The following is a 27551-nucleotide window of genomic DNA, read 5'->3' on the forward strand; positions in this document are numbered from 1 at the left end:
TATTGTCATGTATACCCACCATTAAATCAGTGGGTTTGGTTGTTGGGCGGTTAATGGTGTGTAATACTACACAATATTCCTGTGGTGATTTCTGTAAGGTTCTCTTTTTTTTCGTTCAGCCCACAGGCTGCATGAAAAAAACCTACACTCTATGCCAAACAAGGACCAGCAATGTACTGGTACGTTGCTGGACTTTGAGTGGTTTTACCAGGATGATGCCTGCCAGATTTAGGCATCATCTTGGTATTGTTTTTTACAGCCAGCGGTCGGCTTACATGTAAAAGAAATCCTGGCAGATAATTGACCGCTAGACTGCTTTTACATGCAGTGGGAGGGGACTCCCCCCCTTCCTCCGCCTTCCACCATTTTTCTCGGGCTCTTCTGTCCCACCGGTTACCCCAAGAGTGCAGCCGGAGGTTCAATTATCTAACCATAAAGCTGATTGGAGATGAGAATGGCTCCAATCATCTCTATGGCCTAAGATACCGGAAGCTACGAGCATTTCATGACTTCTGTTTCGCCAGAAATAAACAGCGCCATTGGGAAATTGAGAAAGTATTTTATCACACCAATTTTGGTGTGCTCAGATGCGTTAAGGTCAGAGTAGAGATCTAGAGTCTAAAAGACCCCAAAAAAGAGTACCTGTCACTACAGATTGCTTTCATAGGGAATATTTAAATTCACTGTGATAACAATAAAAATGATAAAAAAAAATGAAAGGAAAGGTGTCAAAATAACATAAAAAAGCTAAATAAATAAAAAAAAATCAAGCCCCCCCTGTCCCCCCCGTGCTTGCGCGCAAAGGCACACGCAAGCGTTGGTCTAGTGTCATATGTAAACCACAATTGCAACATGCATGTGAGGTATTGCCGCGAACGCCAGGTCGAGGTCAGTAATTCTTGCAGTAGACCTCCTCTGTCAGTCTAAAGTGGTAACCTGTAAAGACTTTTAAAGGCTTTTAAAAATGTATGTAGTTTGTTGCCGTTGCACATGCGTGCGCAATTTTTAAAGCATGTCATGTTTGGTATCTATGTACTCGGCATAAGATCATCTTTTAAATTTTACCAAACAATTTGGAATTATATAGTGTATTTGTGCATTAAATTTTAAAATATATATATTTTTTTGCAGAAATTGCGTTTGGAAAATCTGTGCGCAAATACCAGGTGACAAAAAAATTTGCAACATCCACCATTTTGTTCTATAGGGCCTCTGCTTTAAGGAAGTATATAATGTTTGGGGGTTCAAAATATTTTTTCATGTAAACAAAAAGTCACAGAAAATGCTTGGTTTTCAAGTGGTTAGAAGAGTGGGTGATGTGTGGCTAAGATTGAGCATAAAATGCCGGGACTGTTCACACCCCCCCCCCCCCAAATGACCCCTTTTTGAAAAGTAGACACCCAAAGCTATTTGCTGAGAGGCATATTGAGTCCGTGGAATATTTTATATTTTGCCCTGAGTTTCGGGAAGGTGACAATTTGTTGTTTTTTTTTTTACACAAAGTTGTCACTAAATTATATATTGCTCACGCATGCCATGGGTATATGTGAAACCACACCCCAAAATACATTCTGCTGCTTCTCCTGAGTACAGGGATACCACATGTGTGAGACTTTTTGGGAGCCTAGCTGTGTACGGGACCCCGAAAATCAATCCTCACCTACAGGTTTTCTAATGGCGTAAATTGTGTACAGTATTTTACCCCCGCACTACCTGTCACAGTTTCAGAGGTCCTGAAATTTCAAGATAGCACAACCCCCCCCCCAAATGACCCCATTTTGCAAAGTAGAAACTCCAAGCTATTAGCTGAGATGCATGGTGAGTCCAGGGAATAGTTTATATTTTGCCACAAGTTCAGGAAAATTATGATTTTTTTTTTTCACACAAAGTTGTCACTAAATGATATATTGCTCACACATGGCATGGTATATGTGGAATGACACCCCGAAATACATTCTGCTGCTTTTCCTGAGTACAGGGATACCCCATGTGTGAGACTTTTTGGCAGTCTAGCCGCGTACAGGACCCCGAAAACCAATCCCCACCTTCAGACTTTCTAAGGGCGTAAATTGTTGATTTCACTCCTTACTACCTATCACACTTTTGAAGGCCATGAAATGCCAAGATGGCATAAAACCCCCCCAAATGACCCCATTTTGCAAAGTAGGCACTCCAAGCTATTTGTTGAAAGGCATGGTGAGTATTTTGCAGCTCTCATTTTTTTTGGGAAAATGAAGAAAATACAGGAAAATGCATTTTTTCCCTCTTTTTTCAATTTCCAAAACTTTGTGACAAAAAGTGAGATCTGAAAAACACTCAACATGCCTCTCTGAAAATAGCTTAGGGTGTCTACTTTCCGAAAAGGTGTCATTTGCGGGGGTTTGTGCTGTCTTGGAATTTCATGGCCTCCTAAACTGTAATAGGTAGTCAGGAGTTAAATCAACAATTTACGCCCTTGGAAAGCCTGAAAGTGGTGATTGATTTTCGGGGTCCTGTACTCGGCTAGACTGCAAAAAAGTCTCACACATGGGGTATTCCTGTACTCAGGGGAAGCAGCAGAATGTATTTTGGGGTATCATTTCACATATACCCATGGCATGTGTGAGCAATTTATCTTTTAGTGACAACTTTGTGTTAAAAAAAAAATTAAAAAAAAAATGTAATTTTCCCCGAAACTTGTGGCAAAATATAAAATATTCCATGGACTCACCATGCCTCTCAGCAATAGCTTGGGGTGTCTACTTTCCAAAATGGGGTCATTTGGGGGGTTTTGTGCTATCTTGAAATTTCAGGGCCTCCGAAACTGTGATGGGTAGTGAGGAGTAAAATCAAAAATTTACGCCATTAGAAAACCTGAAGATGGTGACTGGTTTTCGGGGTCCCGTACACAGCTAGGCTCCCAAAAAGTCTCACACAGACACATGTGGTATCTCCATACTCAGGAGAAGCAGCAGAATATATTTTGGGGTGTAATTACACATATACCCATGCCATGTGTGAGAAATGTATCTTTTAGTGACAACTTTGTGTTAAAAAAAAAGAAAAAAGAAAAAGCTGTAATATTCCCAAAACTTGTGGCAAAATATAAAATATTCCATGGACTCACACTGCCTCTCAGCAAACAGCTTGGGGTGTCTACTTTCCAAAATGGGGTCATTTGGGGGGTTTTGTGCTATCTTGACATTTCAGGGCCTCCTAAACCGTTATAGGTAGTGAGAAAATGCAATGAAAAATGTACGCCCTTTGAAATTCTGATGGTGGGGATTGGTTTTCGGGGTCCCGTACACAGCTAGGCTCCCAAAAAGTCTCACATATGTGGTATCCCTGTACTCCGGAAAAGCAGAAGATAATATTTTGGGGTGTAATTACACATATACCCATGGCATGTGTGAGCAATATATCATTTCAATGTCAACTTTGTGTAAAAAAAACGAAATATTCAATGAGCTCAACATGCCTCTCAGGACATTCCTTAGGATGTCTACTTTCCAAAAAGTGGTAATTTGAGGGGGTTTAGTACTGCCCTGCCATTTTAGCACTTCATGAAATGAGATAGGCAGTCAGAAATTAAAGCTGCGTAAATTCCAGTATTTACACCATAGTTTGTAGACGCTATAACTTTTGCGCAAACCAATAATTGAGATTTTTTTTTGTCAAAGACATGTAGCTTAATACAATTTGGCCAAAATATATGACATAAATTGAGTATATTGTATATTTTTTAAAAGACAAAGTTGAAAATTTAATTTTTTCTCAAAATTTACGCTCTTTTTTTATTAATATCGCAAAAAATAAAAAGCGCACAGGTGATCAAATACTACCAAAAGAAAGGTCTGTTTGTGGGAAAAAAGGACGTAAATTTCGTTTGGGTACAGCATTGCATGACCGCGCAATTGTCAGTTAAAGTCATGCAGTGCCAAGTTGAAAAAAGGACCCTGGTCTTTGAGCAGCCAAATCCTCCGGGGCTTAAGTGGTTAATTATGAGTGTAAATATAAACAATCATGGTGGCGTGTCTTATTCTGACATCACAAGGATCCTGAATAAGTAAGCTGAGAGCTGAGCTCAGCCTCGCCCTGTGCAGACCAGTTCTAACCGAGTCCAGAGACTTTCATTTCATTTCTCTTCTGCTGTCAGCGATGGCGTCTGCAGATCTGAGAGCTGAGCTGGAATGTTCCGTCTGTCTGAACATTTATACAGATCCTGTAACCCTGAGATGTGGTCACAACTTCTGCCGGGTCTGTATTGATGGTGTGCTGGATACACAGGAGGGGTCTGGAGAATATTCCTGTCCTGAATGCAGAGAGAATTTTCCGGATCGTCCTGCACTGCCGAAGAAAATTAAACTTTGTAACACAGTGGAGAATTTCCTGTCTGCTCAGCCAGATCAAGAGGAGTCCGGGGTCTTCTGTACTCATTGTGCAGACTCTCCTGTACCTGCTGTTAGATCCTGTCTACACTGTAAGGTTTCTCTGTGTGATAAACACCTGAGAGTCCACAAAAAGTCCCCAGAACACCTCTTATGTGACCCCACCTTGTCCATGGAGAGCAGGAAATGCTCCGTCCATAAGAAGATCCTGGAGTATTACTGCACTGAGGATGAGACCTGTATCTGTATATCTTGTTCTATGATTGGAGGACATAAAGGACATGAGATGGAGTCACTGGATGAGGCTTCTGAGAAGAAGAAGAAGACGCTGAGGAATGTTCTGCAGAAACTTCTGACAAAGAGAGAGGAGACGGAGGAAAGAGTCCAGAGTCTGCAGGAGCACAGGAGGAAAGTAGAAGAAGAAGCAGCTGGTGACACCGAGAGAGTCACTGCCCTGTTGGAAGATTTGGAGAAGGGAGACCTGAGGGAGATCTCCGGGCGGGCAGAGCGGATCTCCATCTCCATCCGGGATCTGGAAATAAAGAAGGAGGAGCTGTCCAGGAAGATGCGTCACATTGAGAAGCTGTGTAACATGACGGATCCACTGACTGTCTTACAGGAATCAGACACAGGTGACTTGTGTGATACTGAGGATGGAGATAATGAGGACAGAGAGAGACATGAGGAACTCCTCCATTATGGAGGGGGTCTGGATGTGGTTGGGGTCTTAAACACAGGTTTATCTGATATAATAACAGAGGTAAATGTATATTTCCCTATACAGGGAGCTGCAGACATATTACTGGATGGAAACACAGCTGCAATTTCTGTACAGATATCAGATGACAGGAAAACTGTATCCTGGTCAGATATAGACCAGAATCACCCAGAAACACCGGAGAGATTCCAGGATTGTCCTCAGGTGATGAGCAGTCAGAGTTTCTCCTCAGGGAGACATTACTGGGATGTGGATGTCGGGGGGTCAGATTGGTGGACAGTCGGGATGTGTTACCCCAGTATAGACAGGGAAGGGGACGAGTCAGGGATTGGATATAATAAGAAGTCCTGGGGATTGGACAGGTATGGTAAAGATTATTTGGTGATACATGACATTAAAGAGACCCTCTTACCCACCAATCTCTCCAGTAACAGAGTCAGGATATATCTGGATTATGAGGCCGGGCGGATCTCCTTTTATGATCTGTGTGACCCGATCCGACACGTCCACACCTTCACCACCACCTTCACTGAGCCCCTCCATGCTGGGTTTAATGTATTGAAAGGTTGTATAACGATATGTGGGGGGAGATGTGAGAACTCGGCCCAGAGTCTGGTGACATCACATTGACCGGTGGTGGGATTGGTTCATTGAGGAAGTGGTGACTCCTGGGAGAAGTATGAGGGCTGCCATTGCAGGCCTTGCTCTGAAAATGCTAGTTACCTGGCTGTGTAATTGTTCAAACACTGGGACACTATTGAATCCAAAGCATAGACATGACAGCCAGGAAACTAGCATTCTCAAAGAAATAATTTAGCAATGACAACCCCCATAATTCTTGACAGATGTCCTTTTACCTCTTGCTGACCATCATCTGTATATATACGGCCCATCAGGAAGAGGTTATACCAAGGTCATGGCCGCAGAAACCGGCAAACGACTGTATGTAAAAGTAATCCGGGTGGCTTTACAATGACCGATCACTTTTACAGCACTGTGAAGGATCACCCCCCTCCCCCGTCACTGCCTGCAGTGCTTCTCAGGCTCTCCCAGTCCTTCCAGGAGACCGGGACTGTGGTAAGTGGCCAGGACAGGATCACACTGAGGAGATGGAGGAACACCAGTTCTGCGATCTCCTCTGGGACGAATGAACCCAGAAGTAATAATGATTTAATCACTTCTGGTTTCAGAGCTTCTCCTCTGCCCTCTAGAGGTCAGGGGAAACATTGGAGGGTGTAATAGACCCCCCAATCTCTCCATAAAGAGGACCTGTCACCTGCCAAAAGCTACCACAAGGGGGCCAACCAGTGATGGTTACTTTATTCCTCATTTTACTGTTTCTATTCACCACTTCCAGACTGCCCACCGTGTATTTACATCGCTACTTTGACATTATATACCGGAGTTATGGCAGCAGATAGCCACCATAACCCCGTTATATTTATAAACGGCGGGCGGTCCGCTTTACCATAAAAGTGGTTCCCAGTGGCAGATTCACCATGGGATCACTTTTATGGGTGGTGGGAGAGGAGCTCCCCCTCCCGCCGCTTCCCGGTCATTTCCACCGCTTACCGGAGAGAATGGTAGCGATGGAAACAATCCGATCCCGTGTATGGATGGGCAAAAAGACGAGTGAGGGAAAGTTGGCCCCCACTCCACTCTATGCCCTTGGAGGACCGGAGTGACGTCAAACGTCACTTCTGCCCTCCGGCCTTAAAGGGCCCATTTTTTCTTCTTGAAAAAAAACATAAAAATTACTTTTTTTTTCTTTTTAATTCCTTTTTAATGTAGATGTGAGATGTGAGGTCTTTTTCACCCCAGATCTCACATTAAGGCTCGGTTCACATTTGTGCGATCGTGGAGATCGCATGTAATTCGGAGCGCACTGCTCCTAAATGACATGCGATCTATGTGCGGTGCAAATTTCAGCCATACACTTTGTATGGCTGAATAAATATTGGAGGGGTCCTGCGCTATGGAAATGTATAGGGAATGTAGGGGCTGCAGCCTCCCTAAAATATAGCCAAGGCTATATCTAGTAATAGTGTATAAGGGGTAGGGAATTGGCGCTGCCCGATTTGGATATATAGTGGTATTATTGCTTCATCAATGGGATGTATTACACACAGAATAATAATATGTAAATATGTGTAAAAACGTAATGGTATTAGATATAAATATTAAAAAACATCAATATTAATCAATATATCAAAACCACCAATAAAAAATATAAAATATCATAAGACCACCACTATCAATTCATGTAGCAAGAATTGAATACACCAATATATATCACAGTATCAAATATAAATATTAATATATAAAAAACTGTGTAGTATAAAGTGCGGTAAGTGTGTGCAATAGTGCAAAGGAGTGAAGGATACCTAAATCAGCGACTGGTGACATTGGTATAACATCTTGCTGGGAGAGGCTGTCTCATTAAATTGAGTAGCCAAGGAGTTCTGGTAAGCTGCTTGTCATACTTGTGCACAGAGGTGTCCCCATCCTTCACTTTTCCCTGGGTGTCACTGAAAAGGATTGTTCTCCTCAACACCTTGCTAGAGATGTATAGAACTGTTCGCCGGCGAACAGTTCCCGGCGAACTTAGCATGTTCGCGTTCGCCGCTGCCGGCGAACATATGCGATGTTCGGTCCGCCCCCCATAAGACATCATTGAGGCAAACTTTGACCCTGAACTTTACAGTCAGCAGACACATTTCCAGCCAATCAGCGTACCTCCCTCCCACACCCTCCCACCTCCTATAAATAAGCAAGGGCAGCATCCATCTTAGATCATTCTGAAGCAGTGTGTGTAGTGAGAGTAGGGAGAGCTGCTGCTGCTGCTGCTGCTGTTAAGCTAGGGACAGTTAGTCAGTGTTCCTGGTCTTGCAGTGTTCTTGGTCCACTACTGCTGTAATATCAGCACCCCAAAAAGCCCTTCTAAGGGCTGGTATTTGTGTTTTTTTTTTTTTTTTTTATATATATATATATACCTAGCGTCCCCAAAAGCCCTTTTAAGGGCTGGTAATTGAGTTGTTTCTTCATATATATATATATCTATATCTATCTAGTGTCCCCAAAAGCCCTTTTAAGGGCTGGTAATTGAGGATTTTTTTATTTATATATATATACATATATATATATATATATATATATATAGTGTCCCCAAAAGCCCTTTTAAGGGCTGGTAAGGTAATAGATTTTTTTCTTTATATATATATCTATTGTACACTGCAGTTGCCTGCCCGCTGTGTGTGAGAGGCCACAGACCTACCACAGACTGTACTGTGTGCACACCACACTCATTTCGGGTGGCACAGGCACAGTACCTGGCATTTTAAAAAATATTTTTTTCCTCTGTCATAATTGCAGTGAGTGCTGTGTCAGGTCCACAGAGTGCACTGTACCCACTGCAGTGCACTGCCCACCACTGATATATATACGTTGGCACAGCATCTTGTTGCAATAAATTGAAAAAAAAAATATTTTTTATTATTGCAGTTGCCTGGGCTGCCAGTGACTGTCAGGTCCACAGAGTGTACTGTGCCCACTGCAGTGCCACTGTGTGCCCACCCACCACTGATATATAAGGTGGCACAGCAGCTTGCAAAGTAAAAAAAAATATATATTTTTTTTTAAATTGCAGTTGCCTGGGTGCCAGTGACTGCTGTCAGGTCCACAGAGAGTGTACTGTGCCACTGCCCACCCACCACTGATATATAAGGTGGCACAGCAGCTTGCAAAGTAAAAAAATATATATATATTTTTTAAATTGCAGTTGCCTGGGTGCCAGTGACTGCTGTCAGGTCCACAGAGAGTGTACTGTGCCACTGCCCACCCACCACTGATATATAAGGTGGCACAGCAGCTTGCAAAGTAAAAAAAATATATATATTTTTTTAAATTGCAGTTGCCTGGGTGCCAGTGACTGCTGTCAGGTCCACAGAGAGTGTACTGTGCCACTGCCCACCCACCACTGATATATAAGGTGGCACAGCAGCTTGCAAAGTAAAATAAAATATATTTTTTTAAAATTGCAGTTGCCTGGGTGCCAGTGACTGCTGTCAGGTCCACAGAGAGTGTACTGTGCCACTGCCCACCCACCACTGATATATAAGGTGGCACAGCAGCTTGCAAAGTAAAAAAATATATATATTTTTTTAAATTGCAGTTGCCTGGGTGCCAGTGACTGCTGTCAGGTCCACAGAGAGTGTACTGTGCCACTGCCCACCCACCACTGATATATAAAGTGGCACAGCAGCTTGCAAAGTAAAAAAATATATATATATTTTTTAAATTGCAGTTGCCTGGGTGCCAGTGACTGCTGCCAGGTCCACAGAGAGTGTACTGTGCCACTGCCCACCCACCACTGATATATATGCCTGCAAGAGAAAAAGCCAGCCGCAGAGAAGCCGTATTCCTGAAAATATAAGAAAAATGCTTTTTTTTAGGGGTTCTGGACATGCTACAGAGCTGAAACTTGACAGGTACACTTTTTAGACCCCCCAGACACTAAATACAAAAAATGACATGCCTGCCTAAAAAAATGCCCGATAAATGCCTGCAAGAGAAAAAGACAGCCGCAGAGAAGCCGTATTCCTGAAAATATAAGAAAAATGCTGTTTTTTAGGGGTTCTGGACATGCTACAGAGCTGAAACTTGACAGGTACACTTTTTAGACCCCCCAGACACTAAATACAAAAAATGACATGCCTGCCTAAAAAAATGCCCGATAAATGCCTGCAAGAGAAAAAGCCAGCCGCAGAGAAGCCGTATTCCTGAAAATATAAGAAAAATGCTGTTTTTTAGGGGTTCTGGACATGCTACAGAGCTGAAACTTGACAGGTACACTTTTTAGACCCCCCAGACACTAAATACAAAAAATGACATGCCTGCCTAAAAAAATGCCCGATAAATGCCTGCAAGAGAAAAAGCCAGCCGCAGAGAAGCCGTATTCCTGAAAATATAAGAAAAATGCTGTTTTTTAGTGGTTCTGGACATGCTACAGAGCTGAAACTTGACAGGTACACTTTTTAGACCCCCCAGACACTAAATACAAAAAATGACATGCCTGCCTAAAAAAATGCCCGATAAATGCCTGCAAGAGAAAAAGACAGCCGCAGAGAAGCCGTATTCCTGAAAATATAAGAAAAATGCTGTTTTTTAGGGGTTCTGGACATGCTACAGAGCTGAAACTTGACAGGTACACTTTTTAGACCCCCCAGACACTAAATACAAAAAATGACATGCCTGCCTAAAAAAATGCCCGATAAATGCCTGCAAGAGAAAAAGCCAGCCGCAGAGAAGCCGTATTCCTGAAAATATAAGAAAAATGCTGTTTTTTAGGGGTTCTGGACATGCTACAGAGCTGAAACTTGACAGGTACACTTTTTAGACCCCCCAGACACTAAATACAAAAAATGACATGCCTGCCTAAAAAAATGCCCGATAAATGCCTGCAAGAGAAAAAGCCAGCCGCAGAGAAGCCGTATTCCTGAAAATATAAGAAAAATGCTGTTTTTTAGGGGTTCTGGACATGCTACAGAGCTGAAACTTGACAGGTACACTTTTTAGACCCCCCAGACACTAAATACAAAAAATGACATGCCTGCCTAAAAAAATGCCCGATAAATGCCTGCAAGAGAAAAAGACAGCCGCAGAGAAGCCGTATTCCTGAAAATATAAGAAAAATGCTGTTTTTTAGGGGTTCTGGACATGCTACAGAGCTGAAACTTGACAGGTACACTTTTTAGACCCCCCAGACACTAAATACAAAAAATGACATGCCTGCCTAAAAAAATGCCCGATAAATGCCTGCAAGAGAAAAAGCCAGCCGCAGAGAAGCCGTATTCCTGAAAATATAAGAAAAATGCTGTTTTTTAGGGGTTCTGGACATGCTACAGAGCTGAAACTTGACAGGTACACTTTTTAGACCCCCCAGACACTAAATACAAAAAATGACATGCCTGCCTAAAAAAATGCCCGATAAATGCCTGCAAGAGAAAAAGCCAGCCGCAGAGAAGCCGTATTCCTGAAAATATAAGAAAAATGCTGTTTTTTAGGGGTTCTGGACATGCTACAGAGCTGAAACTTGACAGGTACACTTTTGTGACGCCCCAGACACTAAATACAAAAAATGACATGCCTGCCTAAAAAAATGCCCGATAAATGCCTGCAAGAGAAAAAGACAGCCGCAGAGAAGCCGTATTCCTGAAAATATAAGAAAAATGCTGTTTTTTAGGGGTTCTGGACATGCTACAGAGCTGAAACTTGACAGGTACACTTTTTAGACCCCCCAGACACTAAATACAAAAAATGACATGCCTGCCTAAAAAAATGCCCGCTAAATGCCTGCAAGAGAAAAAGCCAGCCGCAGAGAAGCCATATTCCTGAAAATATAAGAAAAATGCTGTTTTTTAGGGGTTCTGGACATGCTACAGAGCTGAAACTTGACAGGTACACTTTTGTGACCCCCCCAGACACTAAATACAAAAAATGACATGCCTGCCTAAAAAAATGCCCGCTAAATGCCTGCAAGAGAAAAAGCCAGCCGCAGAGAAGCCATATTCCTGAAAATATAAGAAAAATGCTGTTTTTTAGGGGCTCTGGACATGCTACAGAGCTGAAAATTGACAGGTACACTTTTTAGACCCCCCAGACACTAAATACAAAAAATGACATGCCTGCCTAAAAAAATGCCCGCTAAATGCCTGCAAGAGTAAAAGCCAGCCGCAGAGAAGCCATATTCCTGAAAATATAAGAAAAATGCTGTTTTTTAGGGGTTCTGGACATTCTACAGAGCTGAAACTTCACAGGTACACTTTTTAGACCCCCCAGATGCTAAATCCAAAGAAATTTTTTATTTTTATTTTTTTTTAATTTTTCCAATAATTGGCTCTCTATCAAAAAATTATAATTTTTAAGAACTTTTTTTTGCATGATCCCTCTCCGGCATGCCACAGTCCAGGTGTTAGTCCCCTTGAAACAACTTTTCCATCACTATTGTGGCCAGAAAGAGTCCCTGTGTGTTTTAAAATTCGCCTGCCTATTGAAGTCTATGGCGGTTCGCCCGGTTCACCGGTTCGCGAACATTTGCCGATGTTCGCGTTCGCCGTTCGCGAACCGCGAATTTTAGGTTCGCGACATCACTACACCTTGCATGCGGATTCATTTTCATTTGCATTTCTGTTTTGGGACTTTATTCAGTATTTTGGACACTATTTAGCTTATATTGTATATGTTTTTTTTTGTGGTTTTCCACTTGCCACATTATTATTCAAATTATTTTAGCGCTGCACTTTGTGTAAAGATTGTCGTTAACTTTTAATTGACACCCCCTGCGTATCGCATATGGCAGTGTGAAATGCCAGAGGTGCGGATGAGATGCGGGATCACGCTGCATATTCGCAGCCTTCCCGCATCGCACAAATGTGAACCGAGCCGAAAGAGGTCCTGCCCTGCTTATTTCTATTACAAGGGATGTTTCCATTTCTTGTAATAAGAATAAACATGATCTTTTTTTGTTTTTTTTAAGGGACAGTGTAAAAATAAAAAGTAAAATAAATAAGAAAAAATATTATTTAAAGGGCCCTGTCCCTCCGAGCTCACGCGCAGAAGCGATCGCGTAGGCAAGTCGGACCCACATATGTAAACGGTGTTGAAACCACACATGTGAGTTATCACCGCGATCATTAGAGCGAGAGCAATAATTCTATCCCCAGACCTCCTCTGTAACTCTAAGCTGGTAATCTGTAGAATTTTTTAAAGCGTTGCCTATTGAGATTTTTAAGTACCAAAGTTTGTCGCCATTCCACGAGTGTGCGCAATTTTAAATCGTGACATGTTGGGTATCTATTTACTCGGTGTAACATCATCTTTCACATTATAGAAATTGGGCTAACTTTACTGTTTTCTTATTTTTAATTCAAAAAAGTGTATTTAAAAAAAAAAATGAATTTTTAAGACCGTTGAGCAAATACGGCGTGACAAAGTATTGCAACGATCGCCATTTTATTCTCCAGGGTCTCTTCTAAATATATATATATATAATGTTTGGGGTTCTAAATAATTTTCTAGCAAAAAATACAGATTTTATCTTGTTAGCAACAAATGTCAGAAATAGTCTTAGGTGGTTAATGCCGGCAGTTTTCAGTCCTGGAAATACACGTCTCCTTCATACAGGAGAGAATTCTGGGAAATCTCTGGCAGAAAACATGAGCAGGAATGAGTCTGCCCAATCTCCTGTTATATGATAATAGCAGACCATTAGCTGGGACTCTCCCTGGCTTGTCTTATCTTATCTCCGCTTTATCACATAATGCTGATACAAAAGTCTACATTGAAATGTAAAGTGATGTATTATTATATTATGGTGGGGGGTGATGGAGGTGCAGCACTGTCACACTTTGAATGACAATTACTCGGCCATGCAACACTGTACCCAGATGAATTTTATATTATGTCTCTTAAATAGATAAAACTTTCTTTTGGTTATATTAAATCACCTCTGCTTTTTCTATATAAGGGAAAAAAGACTAAAAATGTAAAAAAAAAAAAAAGGGTTTTCTTATTTTAGATAATGTCTTTTAAATAGAGCTTTCTTTTGGTTATATTTAATCACCACTGTTTATATATATATGGGAAAAAAGACTAAAAATGTTGAAAAAATATGTTTTTCTTAATCACTGTTATAAAATGTATCACATTTTTTAGTGTTGTCACGCTTTGAATGACAATTACTTGGTTATATTTTATCACCACTGTTTTTTTTTTTTTTGCTTTTGTTTTTTTCTTTAAAAAATAAAAAGACAAAATTTTGAAAAAAAAAAAGGTTTTTCTTAATTTCTGTTATAAAATTTTGCAATTAAATAATCTTCCTTCATAAATTTAGGCCAAAAATGTATTCTGATGAATTTCTTTGGTAAAAATAGGCCATATTATAGTATATTATTCAGTCTTAGTAGTATAATTATTAGTATATTATTTAGTCTTAGTAGTAGAATTATTAGTATATTATTTAGTCTATGTGAAAGTTGTAGAGTCTACAAACTATGGGATATATACGAGGGATCTTCAAAAAGTTTCGGCACTTTTATGTTTTTGTTGGAAACGGTGAGGGCAGGAGGAGTAGTCATTGGTCGTGTCTGAGAGTTTCATGTGATCCGTCTGTCTGGCAGGCCGGCTGACCTTGCAGTTTAGTATACTGTGGTGAAGATGGCTGAGAAACTTCTAAAAAAAAAAGGGCGGGAAGTTTTTGAAGAACCCTCGTATTTGAAAATTGATCAGTCCTGATGTACTGACGGCCTATCTCATTATTCTTTAGGCCTTAAAATACCAGGACAGTACAAATACCCCCCAAAATGACACATTGTTGGGAAGCAGACAGTCCAAGGTATTTAGTAGGAGGCATGGCATGTTTTTTGAAGTTGTAATTTTCTGTCACAATTTTTTTGGAAAATGAAGAAATTAAATGAAATATGTTTTTTTCTCACAAAGTTGTCACTTTAACAAGTTATTTCTCTCACAGAGCATGGGCATACTTATAATTACACCCCAAAATACATTCTACCCCAAAATACATTCTACAACTCCCAAGTAAGGGGATAACACATGTTACATAGTTACATAGTTGGTAAGGCTGAAAAAAGACACCAGTCCATCCAAATCAGCCTGTGGTGTGTGAGTGTGTGTGTGTTTATGTCAATAGTACATTGTATATCCCTGTATGTTGTGCTCATTCAGGTGCCCATCTAATAGTTTTTTTAAACTCTAAACACTCCCTGCTGATACCACTGCTTGTGGAAGAGAATTCCACATCCTTACTGCTCTGACAGTAAAGAACCCTCTACACAGTTTAAGGTTAAACCCCTTCTCCTCCAATTTTAGTGAATGGCCGCATGTCTTTTTAAATTCCCTTTCACTGAAAAGTTTTTTCCCCATGCTAGGGTCACCTAACATAGGTATATATCCCATAGTTTGTGTGAGATTTTTCACAGCTTAGATGCATGGAGGGACCCAAAATCCAAGGAGCACCTTTTGGCTTTTAAGGAGCATAAATTTTGTATCTAATTTCTTGACTACATATCATATTTCTTGAGGTACTGAAGTGCCACTACAGGAGAAACACCAAAAAAAAAGACCACATTGTGGAAAATATATTTTCTAAGAGGCATCGTGAGCCTTTTGAAAATATAATTTTTCTCTGCAAGTTTTTGGAAAATGCAGAAAGAAAATGAAAATCTTCTTTTTGCACAAAGTTGTCAATAACATACTTCTCACACACAGCATGGACATACTTAGAATTACCCGCCAAAACACTTTCTACTCCTCCCAATTATGGGGATATCACATATGTGAGACTTTTTCACAGGCAATCCACATAAAGGGTCCCAAAATCCAAGGAGTACCTTAAGGCTTTCCAAGGGCATAAATTACACATTTCCTGACTATCTATCACATTTTTGGAGGACCAGGAGAGGAAAAACACTCACAAAAGGACCCCATTTTGAAGAGTAAACACCCCAAAGCGTTTTAAGAGGCATGGTGAGTCTTTTGAAACACGTTTTTGGAAAATGCAGAAAGAAAATGAAAATATTTTTTTTAAACATAAAGTTGTCAATTTATTATGATATTTTAGGATACAGATTCAGGATACCACATTTGAGACTTTTTCAATGTTTGAAATTATTATGTACATTGTATCTTGTTTATCACAAAAATTAACCAATTGTATCAAAACCAATGTACTGTAATGGTCCCTTCTGTATTATAAATCAGGGAATATAGCTCAGTGTAACGTCACCTATAGCAGTCCCAGTTGCCATAAGCCAAGCAAGCCTAGCCTACTGGGGGATCAGGAACACTGTTGCTGGCTGCACTGGCTGGTGACATGGAGACTGGTGTGGTGGTGATTGGGAAACTTTTGCGGGCTGGTGGCAATGTGGTGGCAATCAGGAACACTGTTTCTAGCTACACTGATTTGGAACACTGTGACTGGCTGCACTATTAGGGCTCGTTCACACATGAGGTTGTGGGAAGGTAAAATCATGCAGTTGAGCTACTTTTTTATAACTTTTTATATACTTTTCTATAATTTTTTTGTGACCCGCTCTGTACCCCGCTCTGTGACCCGCTCTATACCCCACTCTGCCTGAAAGCCTAGAGGTGCAGGATCAGGAAGACATTCAAAAACTCCCTTCAGAATATAGGAAGCTCCTGGCCAGCTGTTTATCTACAATGCCAGGTGGGAGGTGGTTAATAATAGTCTGGGATAGATAATAAAGGGGGGCCCCAGGCAAAAAATATGGCATAGGCTTCCCTCATAAAATACATGCTAGACGTTGGAGGGGTGGCCTGCAGAAAAGTGAGACAGGTGAATAACACCAGAGCTCTTTCCAGGGCAAAGGTAAAAGCAGCAACACCAGGACACCTACAGCTACTGCCTGTGACAGTGGAAAATGCAGGAAGGACACTGCAACTTATGGAGCTCTTCTCCATCCATAACTCAGGAGAAGACAAGATGGCACTGGTGGTCAGCATGCTCAGCAGTGGCTGTTCTCCCCTGCCCTCTAGCAGTGGCCATGCAGACTACCCGAGGAGAAGCAAAAAGGAAGGAGGACCAAATGTGAGGGGATCCCCACAACCACTGAGGTCACCCTCCACCAGCAGCCCTGAGAAAACCAAGTCAAGAGACGAGACATATTTTACACTCATGGGATAACACCAGGGTGTTATTCTGCCTGTAAGATTTTCAAACTTCTGACCAGCCTCTATCAGACACTACTCTGAAAGAGAGGCTTTTATCATGAAAAAGCTCACTACATACTAATATGACATCCATGATGGTGAATCTTAAACAGGATATGAACTTCAACTCAATAGAGCAGCCCTGTCACATATCTGGTTGGAGGCCGAGGGGACAAAAGGGCTTTCCTTGCATCTAAGATCCAAGCAACCCTGAATACAATGACAGGGAGTGCAAGACTCATAGAAGTGTGGCTTCCATTAGGTTGGTCTGCCGAGAGCTGCTTCAGGAAGTGTCCAGCTAAGTGGTTAGGAGTTCAAAGTCTGGTGGTCAGAAGTGACTACAGGAACACAGCGAACACTTGTGGTAGAGTAGGCCTAATGCTCAGCAAGTGATATGATAACCCCCATCAAAGGAGAATGGTCAGACTGGTGGGGTGGAACTGAAGAAGCATAGTCAAGGTCGAGATCCAAGCTTGGGTCATATACGGGAGGTCAACAGGATGTGAAGCAGAAGCGTAGTCAGGAACGGAGCCAAGGTTATGTGCAGGAATCAAGAGGAGAAGGTAGGAGAGTGGTCAGGAGACAAGCCAGAGTCATACATGGTCAGTCAGAAGAGTAATTTACACAAGCCAGGGTCAGTGAGTCTGCTGACTTGGAAGAACGCTCCAGGAGGAACAATGTAAGATTTTGAGGCCTTCTGGAATAAATAGTCCCAGCAGATCCAACACTGACTCTCACAACAGCCCCACATTAAATGTCAACAGACGGTAATACACATGGTAAGACCCCATTCAGGTAATACACATGGTAAGACCCCCTTCAGGTGAGACACATGGTAAGACCCCCTTCAGGTAATACACATGGTAAGACCCCCTTCAGGTGAAACACATGGTAAGACCCCCTTTAGGTGATACACATGGTAAGACCCCCTTTAGGTGATACACATGGTAAGACCTCCTTCAGGTAATACACATGGTAAGACCCCCTTTAGGTGATACACATGGTAAGACCCCCCTTCAGGTAATACACATGGTAAGACCCCCTTCAGGTAATACACATGGTAAGACCCCCTTCAGGTGATACACATGGTAAGACCCCCTTCAGGTGATCCACATGGTAAGACCTTTATGTCAGGATCACCAGGGATTTTTTCTTTTAATTTGTTTATTAATTTTTCAAAATACCAAACATACAAATATGCATTAAAACAATTATATTTTCAATCCCTTATTTTTCCCTCCCCTCCCCCCCATCCCCTCATCCTCCTCTTCTCTTTCTCTCCACTTGGTATATTCCCTAGTCTTCTTGAACTCATTCCAATCCTTCCAGATATTTTCCCATTGTACCGTCTCTTCTCCTCCCCCATTTTTTAAATATTCCATCGTCCTTATTTTTTCTACCCTCTTAATCCAATCTCCTATATTCGGGGCTTCATCTCTCTGCCAGAACAGAGGTATCAAGCCCTTTGCAGCCTTCATTAAATATGGTATTACAGTTATTTTATATTGTTTTACTGATTTCTGTATTCCATGAAATAAACAAAACCATGGTTCTTCTGGGACCTCAATATTTGTGACCTTCTTAATTTGGGCTAGGACTTCCTTCCAATATATTTTAATTTTAGGGCAGTTCCACCAAATGTGTGCCATTGTACCAATTTCCCCACACCCCCTCCAACAATATTTGGATTTCTTCTTCTGATAACTATAGACTTTATCTGGAGTATTATACCATCTAGAGAGGCATTTATAATTATTTTCTGCTGTTTTTATGTCTACTGCGGACCCATTTATTAGCTTCAAACTTTTTCCCAAGTGAAAATCCCCCCTCTGTGCTCCCAATTCTTCTTCCCATTTTTTTTTTGAACGGAGGTACAGTCGGTTTCATCTCGGACACAAGGATTTTATAGATGTTAGAGATTCTATTTTTACTCCCTTCCGAAACACACATTTTCTCGAAGGGCAGTAATTCCGCTTCTGTTCTCAATGGTTTCGGTAACGACGCCACAAAGTGTTGCAACTGACTGTATCTCCACTCATCTACTTTCCATCCTTTCTTTTGAAGTACATTTATTGTGTGCATTTTATTTTTATCCAAAATATCTTTTAATCTTATATCCTCCCCTCCCCTCCAATTACCCCATATTTTTCCTTGTCCTGGTAAGAAAAAACTTGTGTCTTTTAATGGGATTAATGGTGAGTTATATTCCCGTTTTTCTTTTTTGTGATTTAAATCCCATACTTTAAATGCGTGCTGTGTAATTACAGTGGGTACGGAAAGTATTCAGACCCCCTTAAATTGTTCACTCTTTGTTATATTGCAGCCATTTGCTAAAATCATTTAAGTTCATTCTTCTTCCTCGTGAATGTACACATAGCACCCCATACTGACAGAAAAACACAGAATTGTTGACATTGTTGCAGATTTATTAAAAAAGAAAAACTGAAATATCACATGGTCCTAAGTATTCAGACCCTTTGCTCAGTATTTAGTAAAAGCCCCCTTTTGATCTAATACAGCCAGGAATCTTTTTGGGAAAGATGCAACAAGTCTTTCACACCTGGATTTGGGGATCCTCTGCCATTCCTCCTTGCAGATCCTCTCCAGTTCTGTCAGGTTGGATGGTAAACATTGGTGGACAGACATTTTTAGGTCTCTCCAGAGATGCTCAATTGGGTTTAAGTCAGGGCTCTGGCTGGGCCATTCAAGAATAGTCACGGAGTTGTTGTGAAGCCACTCCTTCGTTATTTTAGCTGTGTGCTTAGGGTCATTGTCTTGTTGGAAGGTAAACCTTCGGCCCAGTCTGAGGTCCAGAGCACTCCGGAGAAGGTTTTTGTACAGGATATCCCTGTACTTGGCCGCATTCATCTTTCCCTCGATTGCAACCAGTCGTCCTGTCCCTGCAGCTGAAAAACACCCCCACAGCATGATGCTGCCACCACCATGCTTCACTGTTGGGACTGTATTGGACAGGTGATGAGCAGTGCCTGGTTTTCTCCACACATACCGCTTAGAATTAAGGCCAAAAAGTTCTATTTTGGTCTCATCAGACCAGAGAATCTTATTTCTCACCATCTTGGAGTCCTTCAGGTGTTTTTTAGCAAACTCCATGCGGGCTTTCATGTGTCTTACACTGAGGAGAGGCTTCCGTCGGGCCACTCTGCCATAAAGCCCCGACTGGTGGAGGGCTGCAGTGATGGTTGACTTCCTACAACTTTCTCCCATCTCCTGACTGCATCTCTGGAGCTCAGCCACAGTGATCTTTGGGTTCTTCTTTACCTCTCTCACCAAGGCTCTTCTCCCCCGATAGCTCAGTTTGGCCGGACGGCCAGCTCTAGGAAGGGTTCTGGTCGTCCCAAACGTCTTCCATTTGAAGATTATGGAGGCCACTGTGCTCTTAGGAACCTTAAGTGCAGCAGAAATCTTTTTGTAACCTTGGCCAGATCTGTGCCTTTCCACAATTCTGTCTCTGAGCCCTTCAGGCAGTTCCTTTGACCTCATGATTCTCATTTGCTCTGACATGCATTGTGATCTGGAAGGTCTTATATAGACAGGTGTGTGGCTTTCCTAATCAAGTCCAATCAGTATAATCAAACACAGCTGGACTCAAATGAAGGTGTAGAACCATCTCAAGGATGATCAGAAGAAATGGAAAGCACCTGAGTTAAATATATGAGTGTCACAGCAAAGGGTCTGAATACTTAGGACCACGTGATATTTCAGTTTTTCTTTTTTAATAAATCTGCAACAATGTCAACAATTCTGTGTTTTTCTGTCAGTATGGGTGCTATGTGTACATTCATGAGGAAGAAGAATGAACTTAAATGATTTTAGCAAATGGCTGCAATATAACAAAGAGTGAAAAATTTAAGGGGGTCTGAATACTTTCCGTACCCACTGTATATGTGTATTTGTGCTTAATTTTCTATATTGGGGAGGTATCCATATAATTTTACTTAAATTAGAATTACTTAAAGTGTTTTCTATTTCTACCCAACTCTTTCTTTCCCCATTCCGTGACTCGTGCTAATAGTGTCGCATAATAATAATTTTTAAAATCTGGGACCGCTAGACCTCCTTGATGTTTGCCTTTCGTTAAGACCGCATACCGTATCTTAGGTTTTCCTTTTCTCCATACAAATTTAGTTATCATCGTCTTCAAAATCCTAAAATATGTTTGTGGGATTGGTATTGGAACCATTTGATATTTATATGCTAATTTTGGTAATATTGCCCTTTTTATTATATTAATTCTTCCTATCCATGATAATACTCTACTAAATAGCCTATTTGTATCTGTTTTATTTCATTTAACAATGGTATATAATTTATTTTAAATAGTTTTTCTAGGGAGACTGTCAATTTAATTCCTAAGTATTTCAATTCTGATCTTTTCCATATAAAGGGGAAGTCAAGTTTTAGTGCTTCTTCCTCTTGTTGTTTGATATTAATACTTAATATTTCTGACTTTGTTAAATTCATTTTTAAGTTAGAGATTTCCCCATAGTCTTTTAAAGTTTTCATCACATTAGGTAGTGTTATCTTGGGTCTATTTATATATAGCAATACATTGTCTGCAAAAGCAGCTACTTTATGCTCCACTGTTCCTATTTCTACTCCTCTTATATCAGGGTTCCCCCTAAGTGTAGCCAAAAGGGGTTCCAGGGATTGAACAAACAACATCGGGGAGAGTGGGCAGCCTTGCCTTGTTCCATTGTGCATCTCAAATGGCTCGGAGTGGGTCCAATTGATCTTAACTCTCACTGTGAGTTGGCTATATATTGATCTTATCCATGCCACCATCCTTATTCCAATTCCCAATTCCTCCAAAGTTCTCAACATAAATTCCCAATTTACCCTATCAAATGCTTTTTCTGCGTCAATTGACAATATCAACCCGGGGATACCACTCCTAGCCATTTGTTGCATCAAGAGAATTGTTCTTACTCCATTATCCCTGCCCTGTCTTCCAGGTATAAAACCCACTTGGTCATTATGGACCCATTCTACCATCATATTTTTCATCCTAGTTGCCAATACTTTCGTAAACAGTTTCATATCTGCATTTAATAGCGAAATAGGTCTATAGCTGGAGCAATTCGTAGCATCTTTTTCCTCCTTCAGAATGACGGTAATTGAGGCCCTAATAGCTTCTTCACTCAATAAAAATTGCTGCCCTATTCTGTTAATATATTCTTTTAATTTAGGAATTAACAGCTCTTTAAAACTTTTGTAGTAGTTCACTGTAAACCTGTCTGGCCCTGGACTCTTACCTGAGCTAGTTTATTTTAATACTTTACCTAGTTCTTCCTCTGTAATCGGGTTTTCAAACTGATCTAACTGTTCCTTCTGTACCTGTGGCAACTTTGCTTCTTTCAGATATTTTATGATTTTCTCCGTTCTCTCAAGGTCCGTCTTTCCCACCTCCTCTTTTTTGATGTTATATAATCTTCCATAGTATTCCTGGAACACCTTCGCTATTTCTATTGAAGAATATCTTATTTCTTCCCCTTTATCCCTTATCCTCTCTATAAAGTTAATTGATTTTTTCTTTTTTACTGCCTTTGCTAATGTTTTCCCGATCTTGTTACTCCATTGGTAGCTCTCTTTTGCTATCCTATTTACCTCCTGTTTCATTTCCTGCTCTAGTAATATTTTTAGTTCATCTCTTTTTATTACTAGACTGTGATGAATCTCCACATTCTGTGTTCTTTTATGCCCCTGTTCTAATTCAAATATCTCTTTTATTAACCTTTCTTTATTTGCTGATCTTTCTTTTTTCCTTTGGACTCCTTTCGCTATTAAGATCCCTCGTACGTAAGCCTTATGCGTTTCCCATAATATGTCTTTAGGGGTTTCTTCTTTTTCATTTATCAAAAAATATAATTCCAGCTCTTTTTTTATTTCCTCCTCCCATTTTTTTCCCCTTAATAGCTCTTCATTTATTCTCCAGATATTTGTTTTAGTTTGCTCACCCACTATTTTCAACTTCATTTTAACAGGGGTGTGGTCCGACCATGATTTTATACCTATTTTTACTTCTAACACAGACTCTATCCCTCTATGTTCGATCAGCAGATAGTCAATCCTTGAATACGTCCCGGGGACCGAGGATTAGAACGTATAATCCCGTTCTTCTGGATGTAACACTCTCCATGCATCCAGAAGTTGGGATTGGTATAGTTTCTCTTTTATTGCTCTTAAATGTAGTCTCTTACTCCTCTGTCCTCTCGACGTACTATCCCTCTCCGGGTCCAAACAAAAATTAAAGTCTCCTCCCATTATTACCCACCCTTTCTTAAAGTCTGTTAGTTTATCCAGGATCTTTCCTAAGTAGTTCAGGGGTTTATCATTCGGGCAATATATATTCACTAATGTAACTTCTTTACTCAATAACTTCCCCTTCAGGAAGATAAATCTCCCTTCAGGGTCCACCAACCTCTCCTCTAGAGTAAATCTCAGCCCTCTGGACATTCCAATGGCCACTCCCTTCGATTTTTTTGTTGTAGAGTCCGAGTAGTACCATGTAGGGTGATCTTTTGTATATAATCTAATATTAGATGAGTGTATTATATGGGTCTCCTGTAGGAATATTATGTTAGCTTCCATATTTTTTACTTCCCTGAGAATTTTTTTCCTTTTTTCCGGGGTATTTAGACCTCTGACATTATATGTTACCACATTTATGATTGACATCTAAAAAAAAATGTGTTTCACCCCTATGCTTTCCAATAGAGATGATCGAACGGTTCGGGTCGACCATCGGTTCGACCCGAACATTGGCTGTTCGAAATTCGGCTGAATTCCAAACTTTTTGCGGTTAAAGTTCAGAATTCGGCCTCCAGAACCGCCCAAAATGCAATGAGACAGGAACTGGGCTTTAAAAGCCTGTGATTGGACCAGAAATGTCAGTAAAAGCCAATTGAGGGAGCAAGAGTCTGCTAGGAATGTGATTGGAGTGACTACGGGGTCCAGAGGCCAATCAGTAGTGAATACGCCCCCCAGTATATAACATAGCCCCGCCAAACCTCTAGCACTGTAATACAGGGGCTGTGGAAGAAAATGGAAGCATTAGTGTTACTCCTGCTGTATGGAGCTGTTCTTTTAGTGTGAGGAAAGGGATATGCAGTGTAGTTAGGGTACTATATACCACTATAGTTAGATTCAATAATCTAGTTTCTGTAGGGATACCTTTAAGTGTCAGGGTGACCGTAATTTAGTTTAAGTGACTCTGCCTGAGGCTGCCATACCAGGGTGACCGAACTCTAACATGTCAGGGTGACCGTAATGTAGTTAGCTGACTCTGCCTGCCATACCAGGGTGACCGAACTCTAACATGTCAGGGTGACCGTAATGTAGTAAGCTGACTCTGCCTGCCATACCAGGGTGACCGAACGCTAACATGTCAGGGTGACCGTAATGTAGTTTAGCTGACTCTGCCTGAGGCTGCCATACCAGGGTGACCGAACTCTTCCATGTCAGGGTGACCCCACTATGCAGATTTTGGGTTAGGGGTATACATATATATATATATATATAAATATATATATATATACATTGCAAAATAAAATAAATTCACATTAGTATGCCCCCCAGTGCCCTTTCCTGCATTTTTACTGTACTATTTATGCACAGTATATATATATATATATATATATATATACATACACATATATGTATATATACCCCTATACAGAAGTTCAGATGTCATGCCTGCCTCCAAACGCCTGAAAAATGCCTGAAACAAAAACGCCCAGGTGTGAAAGGAGGGTAACACCATCCCTGCGCTACTGAAATTCTAAGAAAATGAATGTTTTTTTTCTGGTTCTGGACATGCTACAGAGCTGAAACTTCACAGGTGCACTTTTTAGACCCCCCCAGACACTAAATCCAAAGAAATCTCTCTTCTTTTTTTTTCAATGATTTTTTCAATAATTGGCTCTCTATCAAAAACGACAATTTTTAAGAACTTTTTTTGCCTGATTCATAGTCCCTGGGGCATGACCCAGAACCCTAGGCACTTTTTAGGGGCATTTATTGGGTTTTAGGGCTTCAAAATTGTGTTTTTTGATTCCAGAAGTTCGGGTCCCATTGATTTCAATGGGGTTCTGGAATCCGAACCGAACTTTCGGGAAGTTCAGGTGTTCTGGCCGAACCGAACTTTTCAAAAGTTCGATCATCCCTACTCTCCAACTCTTCCTTGTTTAACCTCCTCTTCCGGAGTGGGAGAGCATAGGGTCCCAGTCCCCACTTCCTCAATATGTCATGGGTCCGATATATTGATGTGTAAAATATCCTAAATATACCATTTATTTTCCCCCTTTTCCCCCCTCTCCTTCCATCCTCCCTCCCCTCCCTCCCCTCCTCCTCTCCCTCCCCCCCCACTCTCCCCCACTCCAATGATTGGGTATCTCCCTTTAGGCCCTTTCTGTTGATACACTTCCTCCCTCCTCATATCAACTGGGACCTGGGACCCTTCACCCTGTGCACCTCCAGACCTTCAGGTTCCCATCCATTACCTATTTTCCTCCCTCAATTCCTATCCCCCCTCCTGCCCCCCCCCCCCCGCCACACAAAATTCCTGTAATTCTTCAGGGAATCTCAATTTTACAGTCTTTCCATTCTTTTTAGCTCCCAGACACGCCAGGTACCCCCAAAAGTATTGAATATCATGTTGTTTTATTAGGTCTACCACTGGTTTTAATATATTTTTCCTGGCCGATGTCTCATGTGATAGATCTGCAAATACCTTTAAATCCACTCCTTCAAACTTTAGAGGGGGTCTGCTCTTCATTTTTTCCCAGATCTGTGCGCGTGTTTCATACTTGTGAAATCTTACGATAACATCTCTGGTGGTTTCTTTTGGCAGGTTCTGTGGTTTCCTAATTCTATGTATCCTTTCAATTTCTATTTTCTCTGTATTTTCTTTTCCCAATAGGGGATTAAAAACTGATTCCAGCATTTCAGCTAATTTTTCTTCCCTCCCCCGTTCTGGGAAACCCCAAATCCTAAGATTTTTTTCTTCTATGCCTATTCTCTTGATCTTCTAATTTATATAGTATATTTCTCTGTACCAGATGCATCTTCTTTATTTCCTCTTTAAATACCTTTATCTTCTTCCCATATCTGACCGTTATTTCCTCAACTTCTTCCACTCTTTTCAGCATTTGTCCCAGATCACTGTGTAAGATCACCATCTCATTTTTAATTGATTGTTCAAATTTAGCAAACATCTCCATTATTTCTAGTTTTGTGGGTAGCTGATCTTTTATATTACCCTCCACCTCTCCTCTGACTTCCTGGTCTCTGTCCATCTGCTTTTTTTTTTTTGGGGGGGGGGGAGGGGGTTGAGACTATTTTCTCCGTTTATCCCTGATGGTTTCTGATTCCTAGTTTTCTTACTTGTTTCAGTATCTTGTTTTGGTTTGAGGGTTGTTTGTCTTTCCTACCCTGTATTTTCCCCTATTTTTTCAGGTGTCATATACATCTTAATAGTCCCGGGGCTTGCACTTATTTTTGCGGTTTTTCCTCCCTCATCTTTAGTAGATTTGTAGATTTGTTTTTCATTTTAAGTCCTTTTTCTACTCACTGCCCCCTTCAATATAAACGAGGACCAATATCAATGAAGATTTCCCTCTGTTTATCACAGGTGCTGGGTTAGCTGTCTATGCTTCCGTCTCCACTTATAAATCCACTCCTTATATCCCACTATAGAGCTCAAAAAGTCCCATAAAGTCAAATATAGTGGGTACTGTTATTATGTTCCTGATATTTCCAGAGTAATAAGGTATTTATTCACCTTTATAGATGGAGGGGGGGGGGGGTCTCCCCTGTGATCTCCGGTCTCTCCTTTCATGTTGGCCGCTGAGTGCTGTAATCTCCTCGGTCACCTTCCCCTCCTCCGTTATTCCTGCTAATCTCAGACCGATGCCTAGTTAGCACAGTGTCCCGTGGGAGGGGCGACCTCTGTATGGCTTCAGCTGCTGAGCTCCGGTGCTCTCTTTGCACTGCCGACCTCCTCCTCCTCCTGGATCTAGGAGCCGTCGGTATCCTCCGGTGTCGGCACCCAAGTAGGGTCCCGGTACGGCGAACCAGCAGTCTAGTGGTGGCGGAGTAGGGGGGGGGGAAGCAGGGCGGAACAGCGGAGATCAGCCCTATGAGCGGGCGGGATGGATCTCTGCAGCCGTGCGGGTCTGCATTCTCAGCTCCTGGATGGGATCTCCGTGGTGTCTAGCGTGCACCTGCTGCCGGCGCCATTAGCAGGCTCCCCCCCCCCCCCACCAGGGATTATTTAATGATATCTGCAAATATAAAAATATTGAATTACATTTCTGTTCTATTTCAAATCTCACTTTCTGCATTAACATTCCTCCTTCAACCCAGTCTGTCCGGACAGTACGGTCACCTGCTGACTTGGCACCATCCACAGGCAGCTTAACTCTTCAATAAGAGGCAGAAGTTGAATAGAACACAATCTCACCTCAGATAATTGCAGTACAGAGAATGTTTTCCTGCTCTTTAGAGGTCTAAGGAGACAATGGGGGGATTTACTAAAGACAAATAGACCATGCAGATACATTTTACATGGGAAGTTTCTCCAGAGCTTAGTGATTGAAGGAAAGCTCTGCTGACTTCCATTATCCAATCATGTGCAAGAAAAAATGCTGCTTTTTTTTTCTTTGCATGTCATTATTTTCTTTTTTATGCAAGTGAAACTTCAC

General features: G+C 41.3%; 1 protein-coding gene across 1 annotated transcript in view; it reads left to right on the top strand.

Annotated features, from left to right (window-relative positions):
- Positions 1-4137: 4137 nt before the first annotated feature.
- The window catches only part of LOC309553082 (uncharacterized protein), a gene marked incomplete at both ends in the record, with an annotated part of 31300 nt that continues 7886 nt past the window's right edge, over positions 4138-27551 (top strand). The window contains 1 exon segment of the mRNA XM_082253981.1: positions 4138-5695. Coding sequence (XP_082110107.1) covers positions 4138-5695 — 1558 coding nt within the window.

The sequence above is a fragment of the Pelophylax lessonae genome (assembly GCF_965119305.1).
Source record: "Pelophylax lessonae genome assembly, chromosome: 4".
In the NCBI taxonomy this organism is placed as follows: domain Eukaryota; kingdom Metazoa; phylum Chordata; class Amphibia; order Anura; family Ranidae; genus Pelophylax; species Pelophylax lessonae.